Source organism: Neovison vison, chromosome 12 (genome assembly GCF_020171115.1).
Source record: "Neovison vison isolate M4711 chromosome 12, ASM_NN_V1, whole genome shotgun sequence".
NCBI lineage: Eukaryota > Metazoa > Chordata > Mammalia > Carnivora > Mustelidae > Neogale > Neogale vison.
This window is the reverse complement of record NC_058102.1, coordinates 100,620,770-100,646,801: the sequence shown is the minus strand read 5'-3', so window position 1 is coordinate 100,646,801 and position 26,032 is coordinate 100,620,770. Positions and strand designations below refer to the sequence as shown.

General features: G+C 40.3%; 1 protein-coding gene and 1 pseudogene across 5 annotated transcripts in view; one reads left to right on the top strand and one right to left on the bottom strand.

Annotated features, from left to right (window-relative positions):
* RBMS2 (RNA binding motif single stranded interacting protein 2) overlaps positions 1 to 25,303 on the bottom strand; it is a 72,570-nt gene extending 47,267 nt beyond the window's left edge. For 2 of the 5 annotated variants that reach the window (XM_044227029.1, XM_044227034.1), the window contains exon 1: positions 23,863 to 24,035. In XM_044227029.1, coding sequence (XP_044082964.1) covers positions 23,863 to 23,928 — 66 coding nt within the window. In that variant the 5' untranslated portion in view covers positions 23,929 to 24,035. Of the gene's footprint in view, positions 1 to 23,862; positions 24,036 to 24,836; positions 24,902 to 25,000 lie in introns of those variants that run through there. The other 3 variants (XM_044227030.1, XM_044227031.1, XM_044227033.1) reach the window with 3 other exon arrangements.
* On the top strand, positions 354 to 586 carry LOC122891411 (annotated as a pseudogene).
* Positions 25,304 to 26,032: the final 729 nt, after the last annotated feature.

Sequence of the window (26,032 nt, the reverse complement as noted above, 5' to 3'; positions counted from 1 at the left end):
AGGATGTTTCAACATACAGAAAATCAATAAATGTAATAAACCACGTTAACAGAATGAAAGACAAAAATCATACAATCACCTTGACACAGAAGAAGCAACTGACAAGATTCAACATCCTTTCATAATAAAAATGATCAACAAATTGGATATAGAAGAAACATAACTCAACATAATAAAAGCCATATATGAAAAGCCCATAGCTAGTATACTCAAAGCTTTCCCTCAAAGATCAGGAACAAGACAAGGGTGCCCATTCTGACCGTTCGTATTCAATATAGTACTAGAAGTCCTAGCCACAGCAAGTAGGCTAGAAAAAGAAAGGTATCCAGGGTGGCAGCAGGCATACCCTCAACATGCAGAATGATGCCAGCAAATTTATGGAACTGTACATGTCTTGAAACTGCTCCTCCAGCAACCACATCATCAGTGCCAAGGACCACGTGTCCATTCAGAAGAACAAGGTGACCGGGAGGTTCAACGGTCAGTTTAAAGCCTACACTATCCATGGCGTCATTTACAGGATGGGTCAGTCAGATGACTTCATCCTCTGGCCACAGCTGAGAGCATGGCTTCACAGAACTTCTGACTGGGACGCCTGACTGACTCAGTCAGAGGAGCACACGACTCTTGATCTCAGGGTCTTGAGCTCCAGCCCCATGTGGGATGCAGAGATTACTTAAATAAATAAAACTTTTTTTTTTTTAAATTTTATTTATTTGACAGAGAGAGAGAAATCACAAGTAGGCAGAAAGGCAGGCAGAGAGAGAGGAGGAAGCAGGCTCCCTGCGGAGCAGAGACCGACATGGGGCTCGATCCCAGGACTCTGGGATCACGACCTGAGCCCAAGGCAGAGGCTTTAACCCACTGAGCCACCCAGGCGCCCCAAATAAATAAAACTTAAAAAAAAAACCCACAACTTCTGACTGGAGAGGATCATGAATGTGGAATATCTGTCATAAAAAATAGCAATCCCCCCACGAAAAAAAGGAAATACAGGCAGCCAGATCAGAAAGGAGGGCATGTAACTGTTTGCTGATAACATATCTTCTATATAAAAAATCATGGGGTGCCTGGGTGGCTTAGTGGGTTGAGCCTCTGCCTTCGGCTCAGGTCATGATCTTGGGGTCCTGGGATCGAGCCCCACGTCGTGCTCTCTGTTCAGTGGGGAGCCTGCTTCCCTTCCTCTCTCTCTGCCTGCCTCTCGGCCTACTTGTGATCTCTGTCAAATAAATAAATAAAATCTTAAAAAAAAAATCATAAATCTCCACCAAGTGAGATCTAATGAATTCAGTAATGTTTCAGCATTAATCAACAATTAATCAAATCAACATTAAAAAATCAGTTGCATTTCTATATACTATCTAAAAAAAAAGAAAGAAAATAATTCCATTAACAAAAACATCAAAACCAATAAAATGGTAAAAATAAGATAAAGAAGAAGGTGAAAGATCTGTACATTGAAAACTATAAAACCTGTTGAAAGAAACTGAAGGAGACACAAGTGGAAAGATATACCTGTTTATGGATCAGAAGAATTAAGATTGCTGAAATCTGCATCAAAAGCCATCTATAGATTCGGTGCAATCCTTATCAAAATTCCAATGGCACTTTTCACAGAAACAGAAAAAACAATTCTAAAATTCATATGAAACCACAAAAGATCCCAAATAGTCAAAATAATCTTAAGAACAAAGCTAAAGGCATCACACCTCCTGATTTCAAACTATTTAAAAAGCAAATACATACATACATAACTATAGTAGCCAAAACAGTTTGGTACTGGCACAAAATGGACACGCAGATCAGTGGAACAGCAGAGACCAGAAATAAACCCATGCTTATATGGTCAATTAATCTATGACAAAAAAGGCAAGATTATACAGCAGGGGAAAGACAGTCTCTTCAATAAATGGTGCTGGAAAAAATGGACAGCTACATGCAAAAAAAATGAAACTGGATCACTTTCTTAAACCCATACACAAAAATGAATTCAAGGGACACCTGAGTGGCTCAATCGGTTAAGCATCTGCCTTTGGCTCAGGTCATGATCCCAGGATCCTGGGATCCAATCCCACATCAGGATCCTTGCTCAGAGGGGTGCCTGCTTCTCCCTCTGCCTGCTGCTACCCCTGCTTGTGCTCTCTCTCTGACAAATAAATAAATAAGATCTTTGTTTTAAAGGATTTTATTTTTTTTTTAATTTTTTTTTTAAGATTTTATTTATTTATTTGAGAGAGAGACAGTGAGAGAGAGCTGAGCGAGGAGAAGGCCAGAGAGCAAAGCAGACTCCCCATGGAGCTGGGAGCCTGATGCGGGACTCGATCCTGGGACTCCGGGATCATGACCTGAGCCGAAGGCAGTCGTCCAACCAACTGAGCCACCCAGGCGTTATGTGACAGAGAGAAATGCAGCGAGAGAGAACACAAGCAGGGACAGTGGGAGAGGGAGAAGGAGGCTTCCCGCCAAGCCGGGAGCCCAATGCGAGATTCCATCTCAGGACCCTGAGATCATGACCTGAGCCGAAGACAGAGGCTTAACCGACTGAGCCACCCAGGCAACCCTAAATAAAATCTTTAAAACAAAACAAAACAAAACAGGGGCGCCTGGATGGCTCAGTGGATTAAGCCTCTGCCTTCAGCTTGGGTCGTGATCTCAGGGTCCTGGGATTGAGCCCCACATCGGACTCTCTGCTCCGTAGGGAGCCTCCTTCCCCTACTTTCTCTGCCTACCTCTCTGCCTGCTTGTGGTCTCTCTCTCTCTCTGTCAAATAAATAAATAAAATCTTTAAAATATATATATATTAAAAAAACAAAACAACAAAAACAAAAAAAGTAAAAATAAATTCAAAATGGATTAAAGATCTAAGTGCGAGACATGAAATCATAAAACTCCTAGAAGAAAACACAGACAGTAATTTCTTTGATATCAGCCTTAGCAGCATTAAATATATATATATATATATACATATATATGTGTGTATGTATATGTATATATATATCTTCTGCAGCAAGGAAAACAAAAGCAAAAGTAAACAGTTGGGACTACACTAAAATAAAAAGCTTTTACACATAGAAGGAAACCATCAACAAATGAAAAGGCAATCTACTGAATGAAAGAAATATTTGCAAACTATATAGCTGATGAGGAGTTGACATACAAAATGTATAAGGAACTCATACAAATCGAGAGCAAAAAAAAAAATCCAACTTAAAAAATGGGCAGAGGGTGCCTGGGTGGCTCAGTGGGTTAAGCCACTGCCTTCGGCTCAGGTCATGATCTCAGGGTCCTGGGATCGAGTCCCATATCGGGCTCTCTGCTTGGCAGGGAGCCTGCTTCCCTCTCTCTCTCTGCCTGCCTCTCTATCTACTTGTGATCTCTCTCTGTAAAATAAATAAATCTTTTTTTAAAAAAATAATAATAAATAAATAATGGGCAGAAAACTTGAATAGACACTTTTCCAAAGAATACATACAAATGGCCAACAGCTACAGGTGCTCAATGTTACTAATCCTTAGGGAAACATAAATCAAAACCACTACAAGATATCATCTCATACCTGCGGGAATGACTATCATAAAATCAAGAGATAAAAAATGCTAGCAAGAGGGCGCCTGGGTGGCTCAGTTGGTTGAGCAACTGCCTTAGGCTCAGGTCATGATCCCAGAGTCCACGGATCGAGTCCAGAGTCGGGCTCCCAGTTCCATGGGGAGTCTGCTTCTCCTTCTGACGTTCTCCCCTCTCATGCTCTCTCTCTCTCTCTCAAATAAATAAATAAAATATTTTTTAAAAAAAATGCTAGCAAGGATATGGAGAAAAGAGAACTCTGGTGCACCACTGGTAGGAATGTAAATTGGTACAGTCATTACGAAAAACAGTATGGAGATTCCCCAGAAAATTAAAAATAGGGATGGATGCCTGGGTGGCTCAGTTGGTTAAATGTCTGCCTCTGGCTCAAGCCATGATCCCAGAGTCCTGGGATGGAGTCCTGTATTAGGCTTCTTGCTCAGCAGGGACCTTGCTTTCCCCTCTCCCTGCCTGTGCTCTCTCTCTCTCTGATAAATAAATAAATAAATAAAATATTTTAAAAAATAAAAATTAGAAAAAAGAAAGAAAATTAAAAATAGAAATGCACGGGGTATGTGGGTGGCTCGGTGCATTGAGCCTCTGACTCTTAGTTTCAGCTTAGTTCATGAACTCAGGATTGTGAGATCAAGCATCCCATCGGACTCCACGCTCAGTGTGAAGTCTGCTTGAGAGTCTTTCCCTTTCCTTCTCTCTCTGCCCCTCCTCCTGTTCATGTGCGAGCGTGCTCTCTCTCTCTCTCTCTCACACACACACACAAATAAATAAAATCCTAAAAAAAAAAAAAAAGAAAGAAAAGAAAGAAATCCATTAGATCTAGCAATCCCACTTCCAGGTATATATCCAAAGGGGATAAAATCACTCACTTTCTCAAAGAGATATTTGGAGTCCCATGTTCACTGAAACATTATTCACAATAGTCAACATGTGGAAACAATCTAAGCATCCACTGATGGAGGAATAAAAAAACGTCGTATATATACACAAAGGAATATTTTTCAGCCATAAAAATGTAATTTGATTTGTGACAACAGGGACGGACTTATATGGCATTATGCTAAGTGAAGTAAGTCCAACAGAGAAAGACAAATACTATATGATCTCAGTTTATGTGGAATCTAAAAAACATCAAAGAGAGGAGAAGAGAGGAGAAGGGTGGTTGCCAAGGGTTGAGGGGTGGGCAAATAGGGAGATATTGTCAAAGGGTACAAATTCCAGCTATGAGATGAGTAAGTTCTAGGGATCTAATGTACAGCATGGTGATTACAGTTTAACACTACTGTACTGTATATTTCAAAGCTGCTAGGACAGTAGTGTTTTCATGTGCTCACAGTAATAATACAACAAAAAGGTAACTAGGTGAGGTGAAGGATATATTAACCGATCTTAGTTTGGCAAACCTTTTGCAATACAGATCTGTAGCAAATCGGCACATTTTATACATTAAACTTACAGAATGTTATATGTCAATTATATCTCAGTAAAACTGGGGCGGGGGAGAACATGATTACTATGATGACCTATTTTAGTAGGACAAGAGAGACAAAAACCAGACTAGAGGGGGATGAAGCATGAATAGGAGATTCTGAATTGAATATATCTAATTATCTCTATAGCCTCTCAAATCCCAATAAAATTATGATAAAGGTTTAAAAAAGACATAGGTGCCTGGCATCTGAAAAGCATGCGACTCTTTATCTCAGAGTTGTGAGTTCAAGGCCCATGCTGGGTGTAGAGATTACTAAAAAATAAATAAAAACTTTAATTTAAATAAATAAATAGGGGCGCCTGGGTGGCTCAGTGGGTTAAGCCTCTGCCTTCGGCTCGGGTCATGATCCCAGGGTCCTGGGATCGAGTCCCGCATCGGGCTCTCTGCTCAGCAGGGAGCCTGCTTCCCTTCCTCTCTCTCTGCCTGCCTCTCTGCCTGCTTGTGATCTCTGTCTGTCAAATAAATAAATAAAATCTTTTAAAAATAAATAAATAAATAAATAAATTTCAAAAGACATAGATTTCAGAGGATATAGAAAACAGATAACGGATCTCCACAACATTTTTTTTTAAAGATTTTTGATCTCTCTCTCTGTCAAATAAATAAATAAAGTCTTTAAAAAAAAATAAAAAAATAAAGAAAACCTCTGAAGTCAAAGACAAAAACAAAAAAGAAACTCAAAAGAAATAGAGACAAAAGAGGAAAACTTAATGAATAGTCTCAAGAGATTTAAACAAAAATATTTTATCTATGAAGCAAAAACAAAAGTCAATAAAAAAAGGAACATACTCGGGGCACCTGGGTGGCTCAGTGGGTTAAAGACTCTGCCTTCGGCTCAGGTCATGATTCTAGGGTCCTGGGATCGAGCCCAGAATCAGGCTCTCTGCTTGGCGGGGAGCCTGCTTCTCCCTCTCTCTCTGCCTCTCTGCCTACTTGTGATCCCTGTCAAATAAATAAATAAATAATATTAAAAAAAAAAAAAAAGAACATACAGAGATTTAAAAAAAAAAGCTCTTAGAAATTAACGATATGGGGGGCACTGGGTGGCTCAGAGGGCAGCTCAGCTCATGATCTCAGGGCCAGGATCGAGTCCCGCATTGAGCTCTCTGCTCAGGGGGAACCTGCTTCCCCCCTCTCTCTCTGCCTGACTCTCTGCCTACTTGAGATCTGGGTCAAATAAATAAACAAAAATTCTTAAAAAAAAGAAAAATAAATTAGCAATATGACAGCAGATAACAAAAAAATCTATAGAAGGGCTAGAAAATAAACAGAAGATAGAGGAAATATCACAGAAAATAAAACTTTTAAGAAAAGGGAAAATAATAAAGAAAATAGAAGAAAAATACTGATGTGGAAAGTCGGATACAAGGGCTTTAGGGGCACCTGGCTGGCTCAGTTGGTAGAACATGGGACTCTTGATCTTGGTGTCGTGATAGTAAGCCCCATATTATGTGTTGAGATTATATAAAAAAATTTTTTAAATGTTATTCCATATAAAAACAAAACAAAAACAGGACTTCAAAAAGAACACATAGAGAAAAATAAAGGGAATAAATTACAACAAAAACACTACAACCGCAGGATACATATTTCCAGGTTGAAATTGGTATACAACTCTAAATAAAGAAGACCCACAAAAGGTTCATTATCATGAAATTTTTTTAACACTGGGATAAAGATCCTAAAACTCTTGTAAGGGAGAAGAAAAGGCAGGCTTCTAACAACCACAGTAACAAAAAATCAAATCCTTATCTTCCACAGCAGAAAGGCAACATACATCTAAAATTGAAAAACCATGGGATGCCTGCGTAGCTCAGTCCATTAAGCATCTGCCTTTGCCTCAGGTCATGATCCTAGGGTCCTGGGATTGAGTTCCACATTGAGCTCCTTTCTCAGCAGGGAGCCTGCTTCTCCCTCTGCCACTTCCCCGGCTTTTGAGTTCTCCCTGACAAATAAATAAATAAAATCTTAAAGAAGGAAGGAAGGAAGGAAAGAAAGAAACTATTGAATATATGGTCAAATGATTTCAACAAGAGTATCAAGACCATTCAATGTGAAATGGACAGTCTTTTCAATAAATGATATTGGGAAAATAGAATATCCACCTGCAAAAAAAATGAAGGTAGATCATTACTTAATACTATATATAAAGTTAACTCAAAACAGATCAAATACCTAAACACAAGAGTTAAAATTATAAAACTCTTAGAAGAAAACGTAGGAGGGACACCAGGATGGCTCAGTTGGTTAAGCATCTGCCTTCAGCTCAGGTCATGATCTCAGAGTCCTGGGACCCAGACTCCTGTCTGGCTCCCTGCTCAGTGGGGAGCCTGCTGCTCCCTCTGATCCTCCCCCTGCTCATGCTCTCTCTCTCAGTAAATATTTTTTTTTTTAAGATTTTATTTTTTTATTTGACAGACAAAGATCACAAGTAGGCAGAGAGGCAGGCAGAGAGAGGAAGGGAAGCAGGCTCCCTGCTGAGCAGAGAGCCCGATGCAGGGCTCCATCCCAGGACCAGGACCTGAGCCGAAGGCAGGGGCTTTAACCCACTGAGCCACCCAGGCACCCCTAAGTAAATCTTTAAAAAAGAAAGAGGAGGGGCACCTGGGTGGCTCAGTGGGTTAAAGCCTCTGCCTTCGGCTCAGGTCATGACCAGGGTCCTGGGATCAAGCCCCTCATCGGGCTCTCTGCTCAGCAGGGTGCCTGCTTCCTCTCTCTCTCTCTCTCTCTCTGCCTGCCTCTCTGCCTACTTGTGATCTCTGCCTGTCAAATAAATAAATAAAATCTTTAAAAATAAATAAATAAATAAATAAGAAGGAGGAGGCAGAAAAGGAAACAGGAGAAAAGCCTCATGAGATTGGATTAGGCAATTTCTTGCCCAAAGCACAAAAAACCAAACAGAACTAAAGAACAAAAGAAAAAACAGATCAGTTGGACTATATCAAAATTAAAAACTTCTGTGCTTCAAAGGACACAATCAGCAGAGTCAAAAGGCAGCTTACAGAATAAGAGAAAATACTTGCAAATTACATTATCTAATAAGCAGTTAATAACCAAACTATAACGCATCAACAAAAAAATAAACAATCCCATTAAAAAAACAGGCAAAAGATTCAGGCATTTATCCAAAGAAGATATACAAACATCCAATGAGCATGTGACAAGATGTTCAATATCACTAACCATTAAAGAAATGCAAATCAAAACTATTACAAGCAGCACCTGGTTGGCTTGTCCCTAAAGCACGTGAACCTTGACATCCAGGCTCTTGATATCCAGGTCCTGAGTTCAAGCCCACAATGGTTACAGGGCTCACAAAATAACAACAGCAACAACATATTAAGGTACCATCTTACACCCATTAGGATGGCTACTATCAAAAAAACAGGAAGTAGGTGTTGGCAAAAAAAGCTGAACTCAGAATCCTTGTGTACTGTTGGTGGGAATGCAAAACAGTAAAACTGCTATGGAAAACAACATGGTGATTCCTCACAAAATTAAAAAATAGGATTACCATATGCTCCAGCAACTCCACTTCTGGTAATATACCCAAGAAAATTGGAACCAGAGTCTTGAAAAGATCTTTGTACACCCATGTTCACATATATTATCCATAATGGCCAAAAGATGGAAGCAACCAAGTGTCCCTCACTTGGATTGAATGGATAAATGGTTGAACCACAACACATTCTTTTATATATATGATGAAATATTATTCAATCTTAAAAAGCAAAGAAATTCCGACATATGTTTCAACATGGATGAACCTTGAAGATATTATGTTAAGTGAAATAAGCCAATCACAAAAAGATAAATACTGTGTGTTTCCAAATTGTACAAGAGTCTCAAGAGAATTCACAGAGACAGAAAGTAGAAAAATGGTTGCCAAGGTCTGGAAAGAGGAAAGAACTGGAAATTGTTTGTTTGTTTGTTTGTTTGTTTGTTTGTTTTTTAAAGGTTTTATTTATTCATTTAACAAAGAGAGACACAGCAAGAGAGGGAACACAAGCAGTGGAAGTGGGTGAGGGAGAAGCAGGCTTCCCGCCAAGCAGGGAGCCTGATGCAGGGCTCAATCCCAGGACCCTAGGATCATGATCTGAGCAGAAAGCAAATGCTTACGACTGAGCCACCCAGGCACCCCAAGAGTGGGAAATTGTTTAATGGGTATGGACTTTCAGTTCTGCAAGATGAAAAGAATTCTAAAGACTGGTTGCACAACAATGTAATAAATTACTATTACATACTATACAATTAAAAAATAGGTAAGAGGGATGCCTGGGTGGCTCAGTAGGCTAAGCTGCTGCCTTCGGCTCAGGTCATGATCCCAGCGTCCTGGGATCCTTTTTCCGCAGGAGCCTGCTTCTCTCTCTGCCTCTGTCTGCCACTCTGCCTGCTTGTGCTCTCTCCCTTTGACAAATAAGTAAATAAATCTTTAAAAAAAAATAGGTAAGATGGTAAATTTTATGTTATATATATATTTACCACAGTCAAAAATAAAAAATACAGGGGCGCCTGGGTGGCTCAGTGGGTTAAAGCCTCTGCCTTCAGATCAGGTCATGATCTCAGGGTCCCGGGATCAAGCCCCGCATTGGGAATTTCTGCTCAGTGGGGAGCCTGTTTCTCCGTCTCTCTCTGCCTACCTCTCTGGCTACTTGTGATCTCTGTCTGTCAAATAAATAAATAAAATCTTTAAAAAAATAAATAAATAAAATAAAAAATATAGAGTGCCTGGGTGGCTCAGTCATTAAACATCCAACCTTTTGCTCAGGTCCTGATTGGGAAGAAGTCCTGTATAGGGCTTCCTGCTCAGCAGGGAGCCTGCTTCTCCTTATCCCACTTCCCCTGCTTGTGCTCCCTCTCTCGCTGTTTCTCTGTCAAATAAAGTCTTAAGAAAAAATAAAAATACAAAATACAAAAATAAGAAAAGGAGGGAGAGGTAAAGAAATAAAAACTCTACAGGAACTGCTCTTTCAATAAATTTTGGTTTTGTTTTTATTTTTTTTTAATCTCCACACCAAACATGGGGCTTAAACTCACAATCCTGAGATCAAGGGTCACATGCTCTACCTATGGAGCAAGCCAGGCACTCCAGGAAGTTTGATTATGAAAGAGATCAGAGAAATGGGCAGTACTGGCAGGAGACATGGGATCAAAGCAGGATATGGTTGCTTTTATTTGTTTGTTTAAGATGGGAAAATTATAAACTTGTTTATATGCAGATAGGAAGAGGGGCACGTGGCTGGGGTTGTAAATTTGAGTCCCACATTGGATGCAGAAATTACTTTAAAATCTTAAAAAAAAGTAAGTTTTGAACAAACTGAGGGTTGATGGAGGTGAGATGGATGGGGGATAGCCTAAATGAGTTATGGGTATTAAGGAAGGTACTTGTATTGAGCACTGGGTGTTATATACAAGCGAAGAATCACTAAATTCTACTCCTAAATAAAAACTTAGGGGGAGAAAAAATTTTTATATGCAGAGAGGAGTAGAGAAAATGGAATCCTATTTTCACAGGTAGTTTGTTATAACTACTAACCTTAATGATCATCATTTACTGTGTACCAGGTATTAAGTATTAACAGTCCAAACAATACGTATGAGTATTACACTATTAGACATGAGGCTCTATGAGAAAAAGTCAAGTATAAGTCAAACTTTTTTGCCTGAGCACCTGGGAAAATGAAGTTACCATTTACGGAGACAGAGAAGATACTGAAGACAGTTTGGTGGGAAGGTAGAAAACAGGCAGGAGCTCTGTTTTAGCCATGTTAAATTTGAAATGTCCAATAAACATCTAAATGGAGATATTAAGGGTGACAACAGATATACGAATTTGGAATGCCAAAAGGCAGTCTAGGTCAGAAATATAATTTTAGAGTTCCCGTGATATGGGTGATATTTAAAGCTATGAGACTGCATAAAGTTATGAAGGGAGAAGTAAAGAGAGACAAGAAACTCAAGGGGTACCTAGGTGACTCAGCAGATTAAGCATCCCACTCTTTTTTTTTTTTTTAAGATTTTATTTATTTGACAGACAGAGATCACAAGTAGGCAGAGAAGCAGGCAGAGAGAGAGGAGGAAGCAGGCTCCCTGCTGAGCAGAGAGCCCGATACTGGGGCTTGATCCCAGAACCCTGGGATCATGACCTGAGCTGAAGGCAGAGGCTTTAACCCACTGAACAACCAGGCGCCCCTAAGCATCCCACTCTTGATTTCAGCTCAGATCATGATCTCAGGGTTATATGATTGAGCCCTGTGTCAGGACCATGGTGTCTGCTTAAAAGTCTCTCCCTCTACTCTTCCCTGCCACTCCTCCTATGGGCACACATGCACCTGCATGCATACTCTCTCAAAAAAATTAAATTATATATATATATATGAAGATTTTTTATTTATTTGACACAGAGAGAGCAAGAGAGGAAATACAAGCAGAGGGAGAGGGAGAAGGAGAAGCAGATTTCCCATTGAGCAGGAGCCTGACATGGGGCTCAATCTCAGTACCCCAGGATCACGACCCAAGCCTAAGGCAGACACTTAATGACTAAGCCACCCAGGCACCTCTAAATTAATTTTTTAAAAGAGTTTATTTATTCATTTGACAGAGATCACAAGTAGGCAGAGAGGCAGGCAGAGAGAGGGGAAGGAAGCAGCCTCCCCACCGAGCACAGAGTCCAATGCGGGGCCCGATCCCAGGATCCCAAGACCACGACCCAAGCCGAAGGCACAGGCCCTAACCCACTGAGCGACCCAGGCGCTCCTCTAAATTAAAATTTTTTTTTCAATTTACATTTTTAAAAATTTTTTTATTTTTTATAAACATATAATGTATTTTTATCCCCAGGGGTACAGGTCTGTGAATCGCCAGGTTTACACACTTCACAGCACTCACCATAGCACATACCCTCCCCAATGTCCATAACCCCACCCCCCTTCTCCCAACCCCCCTCCCCCCAGCAACCCTCAGTTTGTTTTGTGAGATTAAGAGTCACTTATGAGACTGGGGATAAAAATACATTATATGTTTATAAAAAATAAAAAATTAAAAAAAAAAGAGTCACTTATGGTTTGTCTCCCTCCCAATCCCATCTTGTTTCATTCATTCTTCTCCTACCCCCTTAACCCCCCATGTTCTAAATTAAATTTTAAAAAAAAGAAAAGAAAAGAAATTCAAGGACTGAATCCTGGAGAACTGCAAGATTTAAAGAGGAGGAGAATAAAGAGGAACAAGCAAAGGAGTTTTTTGTTTGTTTTAAAGATTTTATTTATTTATTTGACAGAGATCGTAAGTAGGCAGAGAGGAAGGCAGAGAGAGAGGGAGGGAAGCACGCTCCCTGCTGAGCAGAGAGCCTGATGCAGGGCTCCATCCCAGGACCCTGGGATCATGATCTGAGCTGAAGGCAGAGGCTTTAACCCACTGAACCACCCAGACGCTCCAAGCAAAGGAGTTTTAAGAGGAGAGGCCACAGGTAGTAAAGGGACAGGAGAATGTGGTATTCTTATTTTTTTTTTTTTTTTAGATTTTATTTATTTATGTATCAGAGAGAGAGGGCGAGAGAGCAAGCACAGGCAGACAGAATGGCAGGCAGAGGCAGAGGGAGAAGCAGGCTCCCTGCAGAGCAAGGAGCCCGATGCGGGACTCGATCCCAGGATCCCGGGATCATGACCTGAGCCGAAGGCAGCTGCTTAAACAACTGAGCCACCCAGGCGTCCCGAGAATGTGGTATTCTATAAAACAAACGAAGAAAGTGTTCCGAGGAATAGCATGATCAATTGTATCAAGTGTTTTGACAAGAGATTAAATAAGATGAGGATATGAACTGACCATTCAAGAACATGAAAGTCACTGCAGACCTTTCTAAGAGCAATTCTGGTGGAGTGGTAGGAGTAAAAGCCTAATTAGATTAGGTTTAAGAGAAATGAACAAGTAGAGAGGATGTGAATACACAGTAAATTTTATACAATGTGGAGAGGAAGAAATCTGGTACACTTGGTGGAAAGCAATTTAGTATTACCTCTTTAAGGTGAATATTCACATACCTTATGACTCAGCAATCCAACTAAGTACAAACACAAGAGAAATTCTTACACCAATGTACTACAAATATGAGAATGTTCAGTGCAGCAATGTTAGTAATAGGACACACAAACCTGAAAACAATCCAAAAACCACTGGCAAGAGAATGGATAAATTACAGTATATTCACAAAATGAAATACCATACAGCATTGAAAAATGAATAAACCATAGCTATATAGAACATGGATCATGAAAATATAATACAGAATGGGGGGGGCCAGAAGACTATGTATTGCAATAAGGCAGTATGGTAGTGGTTGAGAACATAGACTAGGAGCCAGACTCTCTGAGTTCAACTCCTAACTGGGCCATTCACTAGTAATGTGATTATTAAACTCTCTATACTTCATTTTTTTCTAATCTGTATAAATAGGGATCATCTATAAATAGGGATGATGATGATTAAATTGTTATAAGGATTAAATGAGATAATATGCATATATTGTACAACCATATACATAAAGCACTTAGGACAATGTAAATAAGCAGATTAACATGATTTTTAACTGTGTTTTTTAAAAAGCAACAGAATGATAAATATAAAATTTAGGAGAGTGGTTACCTCTAGAGGGGAGGTAGGGAAAGGAACAGGGAGAAACTCCTAAGTATATGCAATTTATAGGAAATTATTTTAGTTCTTGAGTTGAAAGGTGGATTTACAGGTATTCCTCTTATTATTATACTTTATAATTGCACGTAATCTTTTGCATTATCAAGTGATATATTAAAGATAATAAAAGAGGGGCGCCTGGGTGGCTCAGTTGGTTAAGTGTCTGCCTTTGGCTCAGGTCATGATCCAAGGGCACTGGGATCTTGCCTTTAACTTCTCCCTCTCCCTTTTCCAGCCGCCCCCCCCATGCTTGTGCGCGCGCTCTCTCTCTCTCTGTCAAATAAATAAATAGAATCTTTTAAATAAATAAATAATGGGGCTCCTGGGTGGCTTCATGGGTTGAGCCTCTGCCTTCCGCTCGGTCATGATCCCAGGGTCTTGGGATCGAGCCCAGTATCAGGCTCTCTGCTTGGCAGGGAGACTGCTTCCCCCTTTCTCTCTGCCTGCTGCTCTGCCTACTTGTGATCTCTGTCAAATAAATAAAATCTTTAAAAATAAATAAGGAAGTAAATAGTAATAAAAGAAAAATGCAAGGAAATAAATGAGAGAAAGTATATACAACTCTTGAATAAACAACTCTTTCAAGATATTTTACTGTAAAGGGAAGAAGAGAAATGGGACAGCAGCTGGGGGAAGAAATGCCATCAAGAAAAAAGAAAAAAGGCTTTTTTTGATAAAAGAAATAACAGTTGGGGCACCTGGCTGGATCAAGTCAGTAGAACATGCGACTCTTAATCTTGGGGTCCTATTCAAGCCCCATGTTAAGTGTAGGGCTTACTTTAAAAATAGAAAGAAAATGGGGCGCCTGGGTGGCTCAGTGGGTTAAGCCGCTGCCTTCGGCTCGGGTCATGATCTCGGGGTCCTGGGATCGAGCCCCGCATCGGGCTCTCTGCTCTGTGGGGAGCCTGCTTCCTCCTCTCTGCCTGCCTCTCTGCCTACTTGTGATCTCTGTCTATCAAATAAATAAATAAATAAATAAATAATAAAATAAAAATAGAAAGAAAAGAAAATAGTCCATTTACACATGCTCATGCATGATTATAAATATTATCAAATATTACTGATTTTCAAAATAACCAATAAAGTATACCTGTACTTTAAGATGAAGAACTCAAGGTCAGAGAGCCTAAGAAACTCGCAACTAGCCACACAGCTCATAATTGACCAAAGTCACAATTAAAATCAGGTCTAACTCCTTATTTCACGTTTTGTATAGAATATACAATGCTGCCTTCCTTCATTTAACTTTAATTTAATGCCTAACATCGGCTTAATTACATTTATTAGAATACATACTTTTCAGTATCTACTAGATACGGTTAAGAAGCTGTTATCAGGTGTTTTGGAGGATAACAAACTGAATGCCATTGTCTTACCTTTACAGAGTTTATATTCCAATGAAAATAAGACAATCACCTGATTCCAAAACAACGCAAAATTATATAAACAGTCATATATAAAATACAAAATATTATAGAGGCTCAGGAAAAGTCTTCTTGAGGGCTGGGAGGTAGAGGAATTAGAAGCTTGATAGAGGTCACATTTCAGCTGAACTTGAGGGTTAGACAGGATCTCCCAAGAGGGTTTGAACTGTGAGCTACTGAACAGCCACAATCGTGCTTTAGCCCCCGAGCTGTTTAATGAATGTGGGTGCAGGGAACAAACAGAAAGGCCATTCCAAAAGGAAGGTATGGCAACAACCACAAAGGATCAGAGAGGCTGAATACTTGAGGCACAACAAAAGCAAAAGGATCAGAGAGAAGAAGGACAAGAATAGGAACATATATATTTGGAAAATAAGTATCAAGTAATTCACCATAATTCTTTTTACATTTTGGCTCCCATTTTCATTAAGAAAATTCTCTCAATATCACCCCATCCTCTTTCTGCCTTTCTCTCACTTCTCTGTTCCCCATCTTTTTTTCCCCCATCTTTTTATTTTTTTTAAAGATTTTATTTATTTGTCAGAGAGAGGGAGAGAGAATGAGCACAGGCAGACAGAATGGCAGGCAGAGACAGAGGGAGAAGCAGGCTCCTTGCCGAGCAAGGAGCCCGATGTGGGACTCGATCCCAGGATGCTGGGATCATGACCTGAGCCGAAGGCAGCTGCTTAACCAACTGAGCCACCCAGGCATCCCATTCCCCATCTTTTTAAAATAACAACTTTATTGATATATAATTTACATACCACATAATTAGCCCACTTAAAGTATAAATTTAGTGGCATTTAGATCACAGTTTCACAGCCATTATCACAATTAATTTTAGAACATTTCCATTACCCCAAAAAGAAACCCAGTACCCATTACAAGTCACTCTCCATTTTCCCCCAACCATCCCCTTCTCCCCCAGACCTAGGCAACCACTAATTTACTATCTCCATAGATTTGTCTATTCCAGACATTTCCTTTTTTTTTTTTTAAGGTTATTTATTTGACAGACAGAGATGACAAGTAGTAGGCAGAGAGGCAGGCTGAGCAGAGAGCCTGATATGGGGCTCAATCCCAGGACCCTGAAATCAGGACCTGAGTCGAAGGCAGAGGCTTAACCCACTGAGCCACCCAGGCGCCCCTACTCCAGACATTTCATATAAATGGAAGCATAAAATATGTGGGCTTCATGAGGGGCATCTTTGACCTAGCATAATGATTTTCAAGGTTCATCCATTTTGTAGAATGTATCAGTATTCTATTCCATCTTATTGATGAATAAAATTCCAAAACTTCCATTATATGGGTACATACATTTTATTTATCCATTCATCAGTTGGTGGGTATCTGGGATGTTTCCACTTATTTGCTATTATTCTACCATAATGTTGCTATAAACACAGGTGCACAGATTTTTGTGTGGGCATGTTTTAATTCCTCTTGGGTATATACCTAGGACCGTTTTTAACCTTTTTTAAAAATTTTAATTTTTTATTTATTTGAGAGAAAGAGAGCAAGAGGAGGAGGAGCAGGGGGGACAAGCAGACTCCCCACTGATCAGGAGCCCGAGGCAGGGCTGAGTCCCAGAACCCCCCTCCCAGACCATGACTTGAGCTGAAGTCAGAAGCTGAACCCCTAGCCCACTGAGCCACCTAGGCGCCCTGACTGGTTTAACCTTTTAAGAACAGCCAAACTGTTTTCCAAAGCAGTCGCATCATTTTACATTCCCACAGTGTATGAAGAGTCCAATTACTCCATGTTATTACCTGTCTTTTTGATCACAGGCAACCTAGTGGGTGTGAAGTGGTATCTCACTGTGGTTTTTTGATTTGCATTTCCTTGATGGCTAATGATGCTGAGCACCTTTTTCATGGATATTTGTAGATCTTCTTAGAAGAAATACTTGTTCATATCTTTTGCCCATTTCTTAATTGGGTTCTACTCTCTCTTTTACCATTCTTAAAAGATCAGTCTTTACATACCATGTATACTTCATTACTTTCTTACAATCATCAACCCACTACAACCTCACTTCTGCTCCCCACTCTGAAATTGCTTGTCAGAAGTGCCAACCACCTCTGCAGTGACAAAAACCAATGGGTACTGGGGTGCCTGGGTGGCTCAGTCAGTTGAGCGTCTGACTCTTGATTTTGGCCCAGGTCATGATCTCGGGGTCATGGGATCAAGCCCCAAATGGGCCTTGTGTTCAGCAGGGAGTCTGTTGGAGATTGTTTCCTTCTTCTCCCTCTGCCCCTTCCCACCCCCCCCCACTCTCTCTCTCTCTCATAAATAAATCTTATAAAAAATAAAATTAAGGGTGCCTGGATGGCTCAGTGGTTTAAGCCTCTGCCTTCGGCTCAGGTCATGATCTCAGGGTCCTGGGATCGAGTCCCGAGTCCAGCTCTGCTCAGCAGGGAGCCTGCTTCCCTCTCTTTCTGCCTGCCTCTCTGCCTACTTGTGATCTCTCTCTCTGTCAAATAAATAAAATCTTTTTTTTAAAGATTTTATTTATTCATTTGACAGAGGGAGAGATCACAAGCAGGTGGAGAGGCAGGCAGAGAGAAAGAGGAGGAAGCAGGCTCCCCGCTGAGCAGAGAGCCCGATGCGGGGCTCAATCCCAGGACTCCAGGATCATGACCTGAGCTGAAGGCAGAGGCCTCAACCCACTGAGCCACCCAGGTACCCCCAAATAAATAAAATCTAAAAAAAAAAAATTAAGAAAAAAAAAAATCAATGGCTACTCTTCAGTCCTCATCTTCCAGGATAAAACTCTATGGTTTGTACATCCACATTATAATTCCATCTGACCTCTTAATCTATACTTTATGTCATCCTGTTTCTTGTCTGTATCCTTCTGTCTTACAGCATATTTTCTTATGGAATTAGAAATGTAAACCAGTAATCCAAGGGTATATCCAGAAAATTGCTGGTAAAAACAACTGCATAAAGCAGAGTGAAGGTAACGGAATCAAGGGCGGCGGGGTGGGGGTAGGTGCGGAAGATAAGGAAAGGCTGGATAGGAGCACCTGGGTGGCTCAGTTGGTTAAGTCTGACTCAATCTCAACTCAGGTCTTGATCTCAGGGTGGTGAGGTCAAGACCTCCAACGGGCTCCATACTGGGCATGGAGCCTACTTTAAAAAAATTGAAAATAAAAATTAAGGGGTACCTACGTGGCTCAGTCAGTTAAACACCTATCTGCCTTTGTCTCAGGTCATGATCCCAGAGTCCTCGGATTGGGCCCCGTATCACATTCAGCTCCCAGCTCATAGGGGAACTTGCTTTTCCCTCTCCCTCTGCCTGCCACTCACCTGCTTGTTCTCTATCTCACTCTCTCTCTCTCTCTCTCTGTGAAATAAATAAAATCTTTTAAAAAATAAAAATAAATATTTTTCAAATTAAAAAAAAGACTGGATAAATAATGGGTATTGGGTTAGGATTTTGGCTTTGTTTAGCAGGTAATAAATAGCCATTAAAGATTTTTATACAATAAATGCTCAGTACTAGACTTACTGCTGGGATGCTGGAAGACTGTCATGGCAGCAAATATAAAGTTACTGGGTGGAGGGGGGAGGAGGGGTTACTAGTTGGCTCAGTCAGTTAAGGGACCAACTCCTGCTTTGGGCTCATATCGTGATCTCAGGATCCGAAGATCCAGCCCCAGGGCAGGCTCCCTGCAAAGCACAGCTAGGCTTGTCTCTCTCCCTCTGCTCCTGCCCCTGCTCTTGTGTGTTTGCTCCTCACTCACTCTCATAAATAAACAAAAAGTCTTTAAAAAAATCCTTTAAAGTTATCTGGGGGTCAGGGGCAAGGCCAGGAGAACCAGGAGGCAAGGAGATCATGTAGGATACTTATTACAGTAGTAAAGATAATCAGTAATGAGTGCATAAATTAGTTTGGTAGGGCTCGAAAGGTAAAAGGAAGGATCAAAGGAAAGATGCTACCACTAAACTTTAACCAACTGAGTCAACTTTATTATGGACAACAAAAGAGCTGCCCCCAGTCAAGAGATGTTGAACCTAAAAGTCCTTAGTCCTCAGTTTTAATAAAGTTTAATTTGATGGAAACTAGCTGGAAGTGTAGTAGACACAGAAAAATCATCCTTCCCTGTTATAAGCATAAAAGCTTATAGCATTGCTTCCCACTTTCTTCTCTCCTAAGTAAATACTAAAAACTTTCAGGTAACTCCTGCTTCTCAGAGTGAAGATCTGACAGTGCCCACCAGTTAGTTCCACTCCCAACCATCACTGCTTCCAACCCCCTCCCTGTACTGCTCTTCAGTCTGTTAAGATCAAGAGGAAATAGAAATTTATGCAAAGTAGGTTAGGCAAGGCAAATTATCCCAAGTTAAACACAATCTCTTTTTTTTTTTCCACAGGAAATAGTTGTTGATGCTCTGAGGAGTTAAATTATAATAACACATGCCAGGAAGATGATGTCAGGGAAGGCGTGGTTAGGCCCTTTACAAGTCTGAGATTCCTTCAGTTCCAAATATTTCCTCTTTCAATTTCACCTTCACTCAAGTCTCTCTACCAAGGCACCTCTTTCAAACACTGAAGTGTTGAGACCCTAGAACTCTGATTCTTTTACTTTTCAATTTTTAAAAAATGAACCAAAGAGTAATTGAAGCCCATTTAAACAGATGTTTTTAAAACATGCACTACATTGTGTTTCAGAATCAGTCTTTGAAATCCATATTCCCCCTTTCTATGACTATTTTTAATTCCAAGAAAAGAATGGATATTCAACACTACATCTTGAGAAAGAATCTGCCTTTATTAGGAATTATATATTCGTTGGTTGTATTCCTGCATTTACCACAATGAAAAACAGTAAGAAAACTATGTCATGGACTCCTCAGGTAACAACTTCCCTGACAAGTGAAGTATACAAATATGCTTCTGAATAAAACAATCCTACTTTTTAAAGTCAAGTAAATAAAATTAACACTTTCAAAAAAGTCACAACACTGGTATACAAATAGTTCTTCTGAGCTCCCTGGCAATTATTTCTACTCCACAAACTAGAAGTGATGACTACAATAAATTATGATGTAAAAATCCTCCTTCAAGAAAGCAGATCTCAGGCGCCTGGGTAGCTCAGTGGGTTAAGCCGCTGCCTTCGGCTTGGGTCATGATCTCGGGGTCCTGGGATTGAGTACCGCATCGGGCTCTCTGCTCAGCAGCGAGCTTGCTTTCCTCTCTCTCTCTCTGCCTGCCTCTCTGTCTACTTGTGATCTCTCTCTCTCTGTCAAATAAATAAATAAATAAAATTTAAAAAAGAAAAAAAAGAAAGCAGATCTCAGGGGTGCCTGGGTGGTTCAGTGGGTATAAAGCCTCTGCCTTGGGCTCAGGTCGTGATCCCAGGGTTCTGGAATCAAGCCCCATGTCGGTCTCTCTGCTGGGCAGGGAGCCTGCTTCCTCCTCTCTCTGCCTGTCTCTCTGCCTACTTGTGATCTCTGTCAAATAAATAAATAAAATTAAAAAAAGAAAAAGAAAACAGATCCACAAATCTATTATACCTAGATTTTTGTAATACATAATGACAGTTAAAGCAGATATTGAGAATTTGTATTTTTTAAAAGTTTAAATTTTGATTGTTCTTTCAGTGTTTTAAACATTTTGGACAGGTCAAAGAACTTCATCACATAGACTTGATCTACTTGGGAAACTGAGTTCTTAATATAAACGACAAGCCAACATCAACGTTAAAACTTAACCTTGTCATAGAAAAGTCTGGTAGGATATATACACCAAATTGCTACCAGTTATTTTCCATGAGGGGTAGGATTTGAGAAAGGAACTTTAGGACAAGAAAGGAAGACTTAACTTTTTATTTTATATACATCTTTATACTTACTTTTTTTTAGTGAGCATGTCTTAAATTTATTACTAAAAACAAAAGTTACTTAAAAATGTAACCTTGGTTGGGGCATCTGGGTGGCTCAGAGGGTTAAGTCTCTGCTGTCAGCTCAGGTCATGATCTCAGGGTCCTGGGATCGAGTCCCACATCAAGCTCTCTGCTCAGCCAGCAGCCTGCTTCCCCCTGTCTCTCTCTACCTGCATCTCTGCCTAACTGTGATCTCTGCCTGTCAAGTAAATAAATGAAATCTTTTTAAAAAAATGTAACCTTGGGGGTGCCTGGGTGGCACAGCTGGTTAGCAGCTCTTAGTTTTGGCTCAGGTCTTGATCTCAGGATAATGGGATCAAGCCCTGCAATGGGCTCCACACTCAGGGCAGAGTCTGCTTGAGACTCTTTCTCCCTCTCGCTCTGTTCCTCTGCCCTCTACAAACGTGCACACCTGCACGCTTGCCTCTCTCTCAAGTATAAAATCTTTTAAAAGAGTGTGAAAAAGTAATCTTGAATGTAAAAATTTACAAATTGCATGAACAAATCCATCTAAACACTCTTCCTAAAAGAGAAACAAACACATTAAGTATTACATGTCAACACAAACACAGAGCAATGTCGTAATCCTTTAAATATACCCAATATTCACCAACCTATATGTACACACACGAGTCATATACACAGCCACAAAGTGATGTTGTCATAACACTGACCTGTAAAAACCCACACGATTCTCGATTGCTTCTCAAACCTTACAAGTTATCAGAAGAGATATGAGATTTGAATCCTAGTCCACAATTATACCTCTTTGTCCCCTACGGTATCCCAGATTTAGAAGCTGGTTAAATGCTTCCTACACTACAAGATGGAAAGGGAGTAAAGTCAGGTAAGAGAAGATTTTAGATAGCACTGAATACGTGAAGCCCTTAAGAGGAAAAAACCCTAACTTTTAGAATTTATTTTTAGTTTATTTTAATGGGTCTGGGTAACGTGAGAGACTTGGAGGAAAAAAACTGGGGAAAGTTTCATATAGTACTATATAAATTTTGAAAAGAATAAAAACAAATGAAATATCCAGTCACCTAGTGCCCGGGTGTTTCAGTTGGTTAAATGTCTGCCTTCGGCTTGGGTCATGATCTCAGGGTCCTAGAAAGGAGCCCCACATCAAGCACCCTATGGAGCACCAATCCCTCTCCCTCAGCGCCCCCCCCTCGTGGGCTCCTTATCTAAAATAAAATCTTAAAAATATATTCTTATATATATATATAATATATATATTCTTCTATATATAATTTCTATATATAATATTCTTCTATATATAATATTCTTTCTATATATATAGATAGATATCTGTATATATTCTTTCTATATATAATATTCTTCTGTTCTTCTATATATAATTTCTTCTATATATAATAATTTTTATATTCTTCTATATATATATTCTTCTATATATAATTTCTATCAAAAGTATATATTCATATATGTTTGTGTATTATTGATAACTAACAATCATATATGGACCCATATTTCTTAAGGATATAAACAGAATGAATACCATTACAAATTGCTACTAAGTGTTTTGGGTCTAAATATTTATCCACTGCCTTGATCAGACACTTGGTTTAAATTACCTATAACAGGGGCGCCTGGGTGGCTCAGTGGGTTAAAGCTGCTGCCTTCGGCTCAGGTCATGATCCCAGGGGCCTGGGATCGAGCCCCGCGTCGGGCTCTCTGCTCCGCGGGAAGCCTGCTTCCTTCCCTCTCTCTGCCTGCCTCTCTGCCTACTTGTGATTCCTCTCTCTCTGTCAAATAAATAAAATCTTTAAAAAAAAAAAAATTTAAAAAAAATTACCTATAACAATATCTTTAGATATATGAGAAAGCACCAGGAATCCTTCCCAAACCCTCCAATGCTCCATCAGATGGGTAAAAGATCCCTACACATCCATGGTATCTTTTTTTCTTCAAAGAACAGCTACATAACAGAAGAGAGGGTAAAGGGTCTTTCTCCTACACCATGAAGTTCTTCCTAATCACCACTGTGTGCCCTGAAATGCCAAGAAACTGCCAAGGATATTCTCTGTTGAATGTGGGCATGACTGTCCACCTCTTGTTAGACTGCCCATGCTTCCAAGCATACCACAATTCTCTGGCATCTGCAGGTTAATCACAAAGACTCTGAGGATCCCTGCTGGGCCTGGCCATCACCAGAGGTCCAAGCACCAGCTCAGCAGCAGAACCCAAAGAATCAGAGACTGCGGCCTTAATTCCAAGGGATGTTCTCTCTTAGGACTCCTTCCCTCGGGGCTGGGTGGGACAGGGTCTCTACCTAGTCTAGAAGAGTATATACCCAGTTCTTGATGAAGCTGTCATGATTTCACAGACTATATAGTTCAGGTACCTGATAATGCTGGTGAAGTGGGTAGAAAGGAAGGGGTGGGGAGCGTAGAAACAGCTTATCAAAAAGATAAAAATAACCTTGGAGGGAGTGAGCAGGAGACCAGGGTTTGAGATGACATATTATCCCAGTGGAGATTGGCTATATCAGCAGGAAGTCAAACTAACTTCATTTCACAAAGATACAAACTTACAAGCTTGATTTGTTTTTAATACCCCTGCCTTCTCCAGCCAAACAGGCAGGGACTATAAACTGCTGGAACTTCAAAACCAGGTGAGAAAAGATGTCTAAAGAAGTGGTGGAAAGGGAGAGGCACTGAGTGGAGAGAGGAATTCCGATCCCCTCTAACTAGGAATGTTAAAGCCAAGGGCACTCCCGGATCCCCAGGAAAGGAAGTCGCTGGATTCCAAAAAGCACTTTTCCCTACCTTCTTGTTGTTCTTGTTATAGCCAAAAGTCGAAATCCCAGGCCTGGAAGTAACTGATAGCAGCATTTTCTCTTTAATATAAGGGAGCTGAGAGAGAGAAGAGGGAGAGGGAAAGGGAGGGGGAAGAGAGGAGGAAAGAGAAAATGAGAGGGAAAAGGGAGGGGGAGGAGAAAGGGGGAGAAAAGGAGCAAGAGAGGGATGGGGGGGCGGGTAGAGAATGAGCTAGGGCTGCTTGTTTACGTCACTGAGAGAAGTTAACCAAGAGTCTGAATGAGGCACTTCCACTGGGTCCTAATGCCCCAGATGTTATTTTATTTTTCACAGTCTTGGTAGTTAAAGCAAAAAGAAAAGTTCTTAGGTCTACCTGTTTCAACTCCATCCCTTTTCCAGTAAGAACAGGTTCTGATTCCCTCCTAAAAGACACTGAGGATTTTTTTTCCTTTTTTTTTTTTTTTTTTTGCCTTAGAGCTATAAGATTTAGAAGCTTGACTTTTAAAGGGACCACTGGGACACACTGCCCCAGAGAACACGTGAGGACAACTATACTAAGAACAAATATGTGAGATGAGCTCAGGACATTTCCCACACTTTGTACTTAGAGTGATCTTCATGCAGGAAGAAAGAACAGACAGAAGAGCGGGCCAAAGAGCAGAGACAAGAGTATGGGAAGTAACTAGTTTCAGATCCTTGGATAGTTCTATTCCTCATTCCTCTTGGGTCATGCTGTTGGGCTCAGCCTCTCACTCCTTTTCAGATTCCCCCAGGCATGATTTCATACTTGAGAAGGAATTATCAGACTGGACTATGTCATGAAATTTGGTGTCTGGTGGTTTCTTTTCTTTCCCCTCAGCTTTACCAGATAAAACTGCCTACCTAGCAGTTTCTTCAACAACTCCAAACTATTTGTTTGACTCTTTATCCCACCATTTTCTGTCATCAAGGTGCATGAAGCTCAAACAATCAAGATTACTCACCAAACGTGGAATTTATGCCCAAACTGAAGTTCAGAGTTGGAATGTTTGCTTCAAGTATCTCTGAGCTGTAGGAAAAAATTACTTTTAAAAGCATATGCTTCACAGAGAAGAAAATACAAAGTTCTTAGGGAAGAAGAATCTAACACAGTTGAGACAACACTCACCTCAAACAGTTTCAAAGTGATGGCTTGTAGAAGTAGCTTTAATAAGAAACTTGTAGGAAACCAAAAATTCAAGAAGGATACCCAGTAATTGCTACCAATCCAAATGGAACAGGGATGTAAAATCAAAGCCTTCAAATCCCTTCTTCAGGTCACCTTGTGCCATCATAGATGTTCTGTCAAAACACAAATTAACCTTGTCTGCAGGGTTGTTGCCCCAACAAACCTTAAGCCAAAACCCTCCCTTAAATGAAGCTCCCTTCTCCCTTCTAGTTTTCAGGCCACCTTTTTGCTAGGATAATGCTACAGACAGGACTAACTATCAGCAGAGTAAATACTCGCATACCACACACAGCCCCCAATCTCTAACTTTCATTTCCAACAGGACAGGAAGTGCCTGCTCAGCTCAAGGGACACAGGAAGGGTGGGAACAGCCTCAATGTGGGAACTATAACACAGACTGGAAGAACAGTGGCCAAATGCAATAAATAAATTACTAAAGGCATCTCTCAGTGCTACTGTATTTTTTTAAAGTCCCTTTTCTGCCCTCAGAGATTCTCATTCATTATATGCCAAAATATCCTTGCCAGTTAGGCCCTTGGTTTTCTTCTTCCTTAGCTTAACAATGTGGTACAAAAATCTTGATCTCTAACACCTGATTTAAAATGGAATTTATAAAGCCAGTCAACCTATTTTAATTTTTTAAAAAATTCTAACATTCTCAATGTGTTTTGTTCTCCTCCTTTATTCCTTAATGCTCAATGATATTTTAGAATTTAAAATAGGGTCCCCTGGGTGACACAGTCAGTTAAGCACCTGACTCTTGGTTTTGGCTCAGGTCATGGCCCAACACCCCCACCTCCAACTTGGGTTCTGAGTATGGAGTCTGCTTGAGATTCTCTCTCCCTCTGCCTCTGATGCTAACTCTCAAATAAAATAAATAAATCTTTAAAAAAATAAAATCTAAAATAGTTAAAACCATGAGTCTTAGAGAGACACAGCCCATGAATTCAAATGCTGACACCATCATTATTA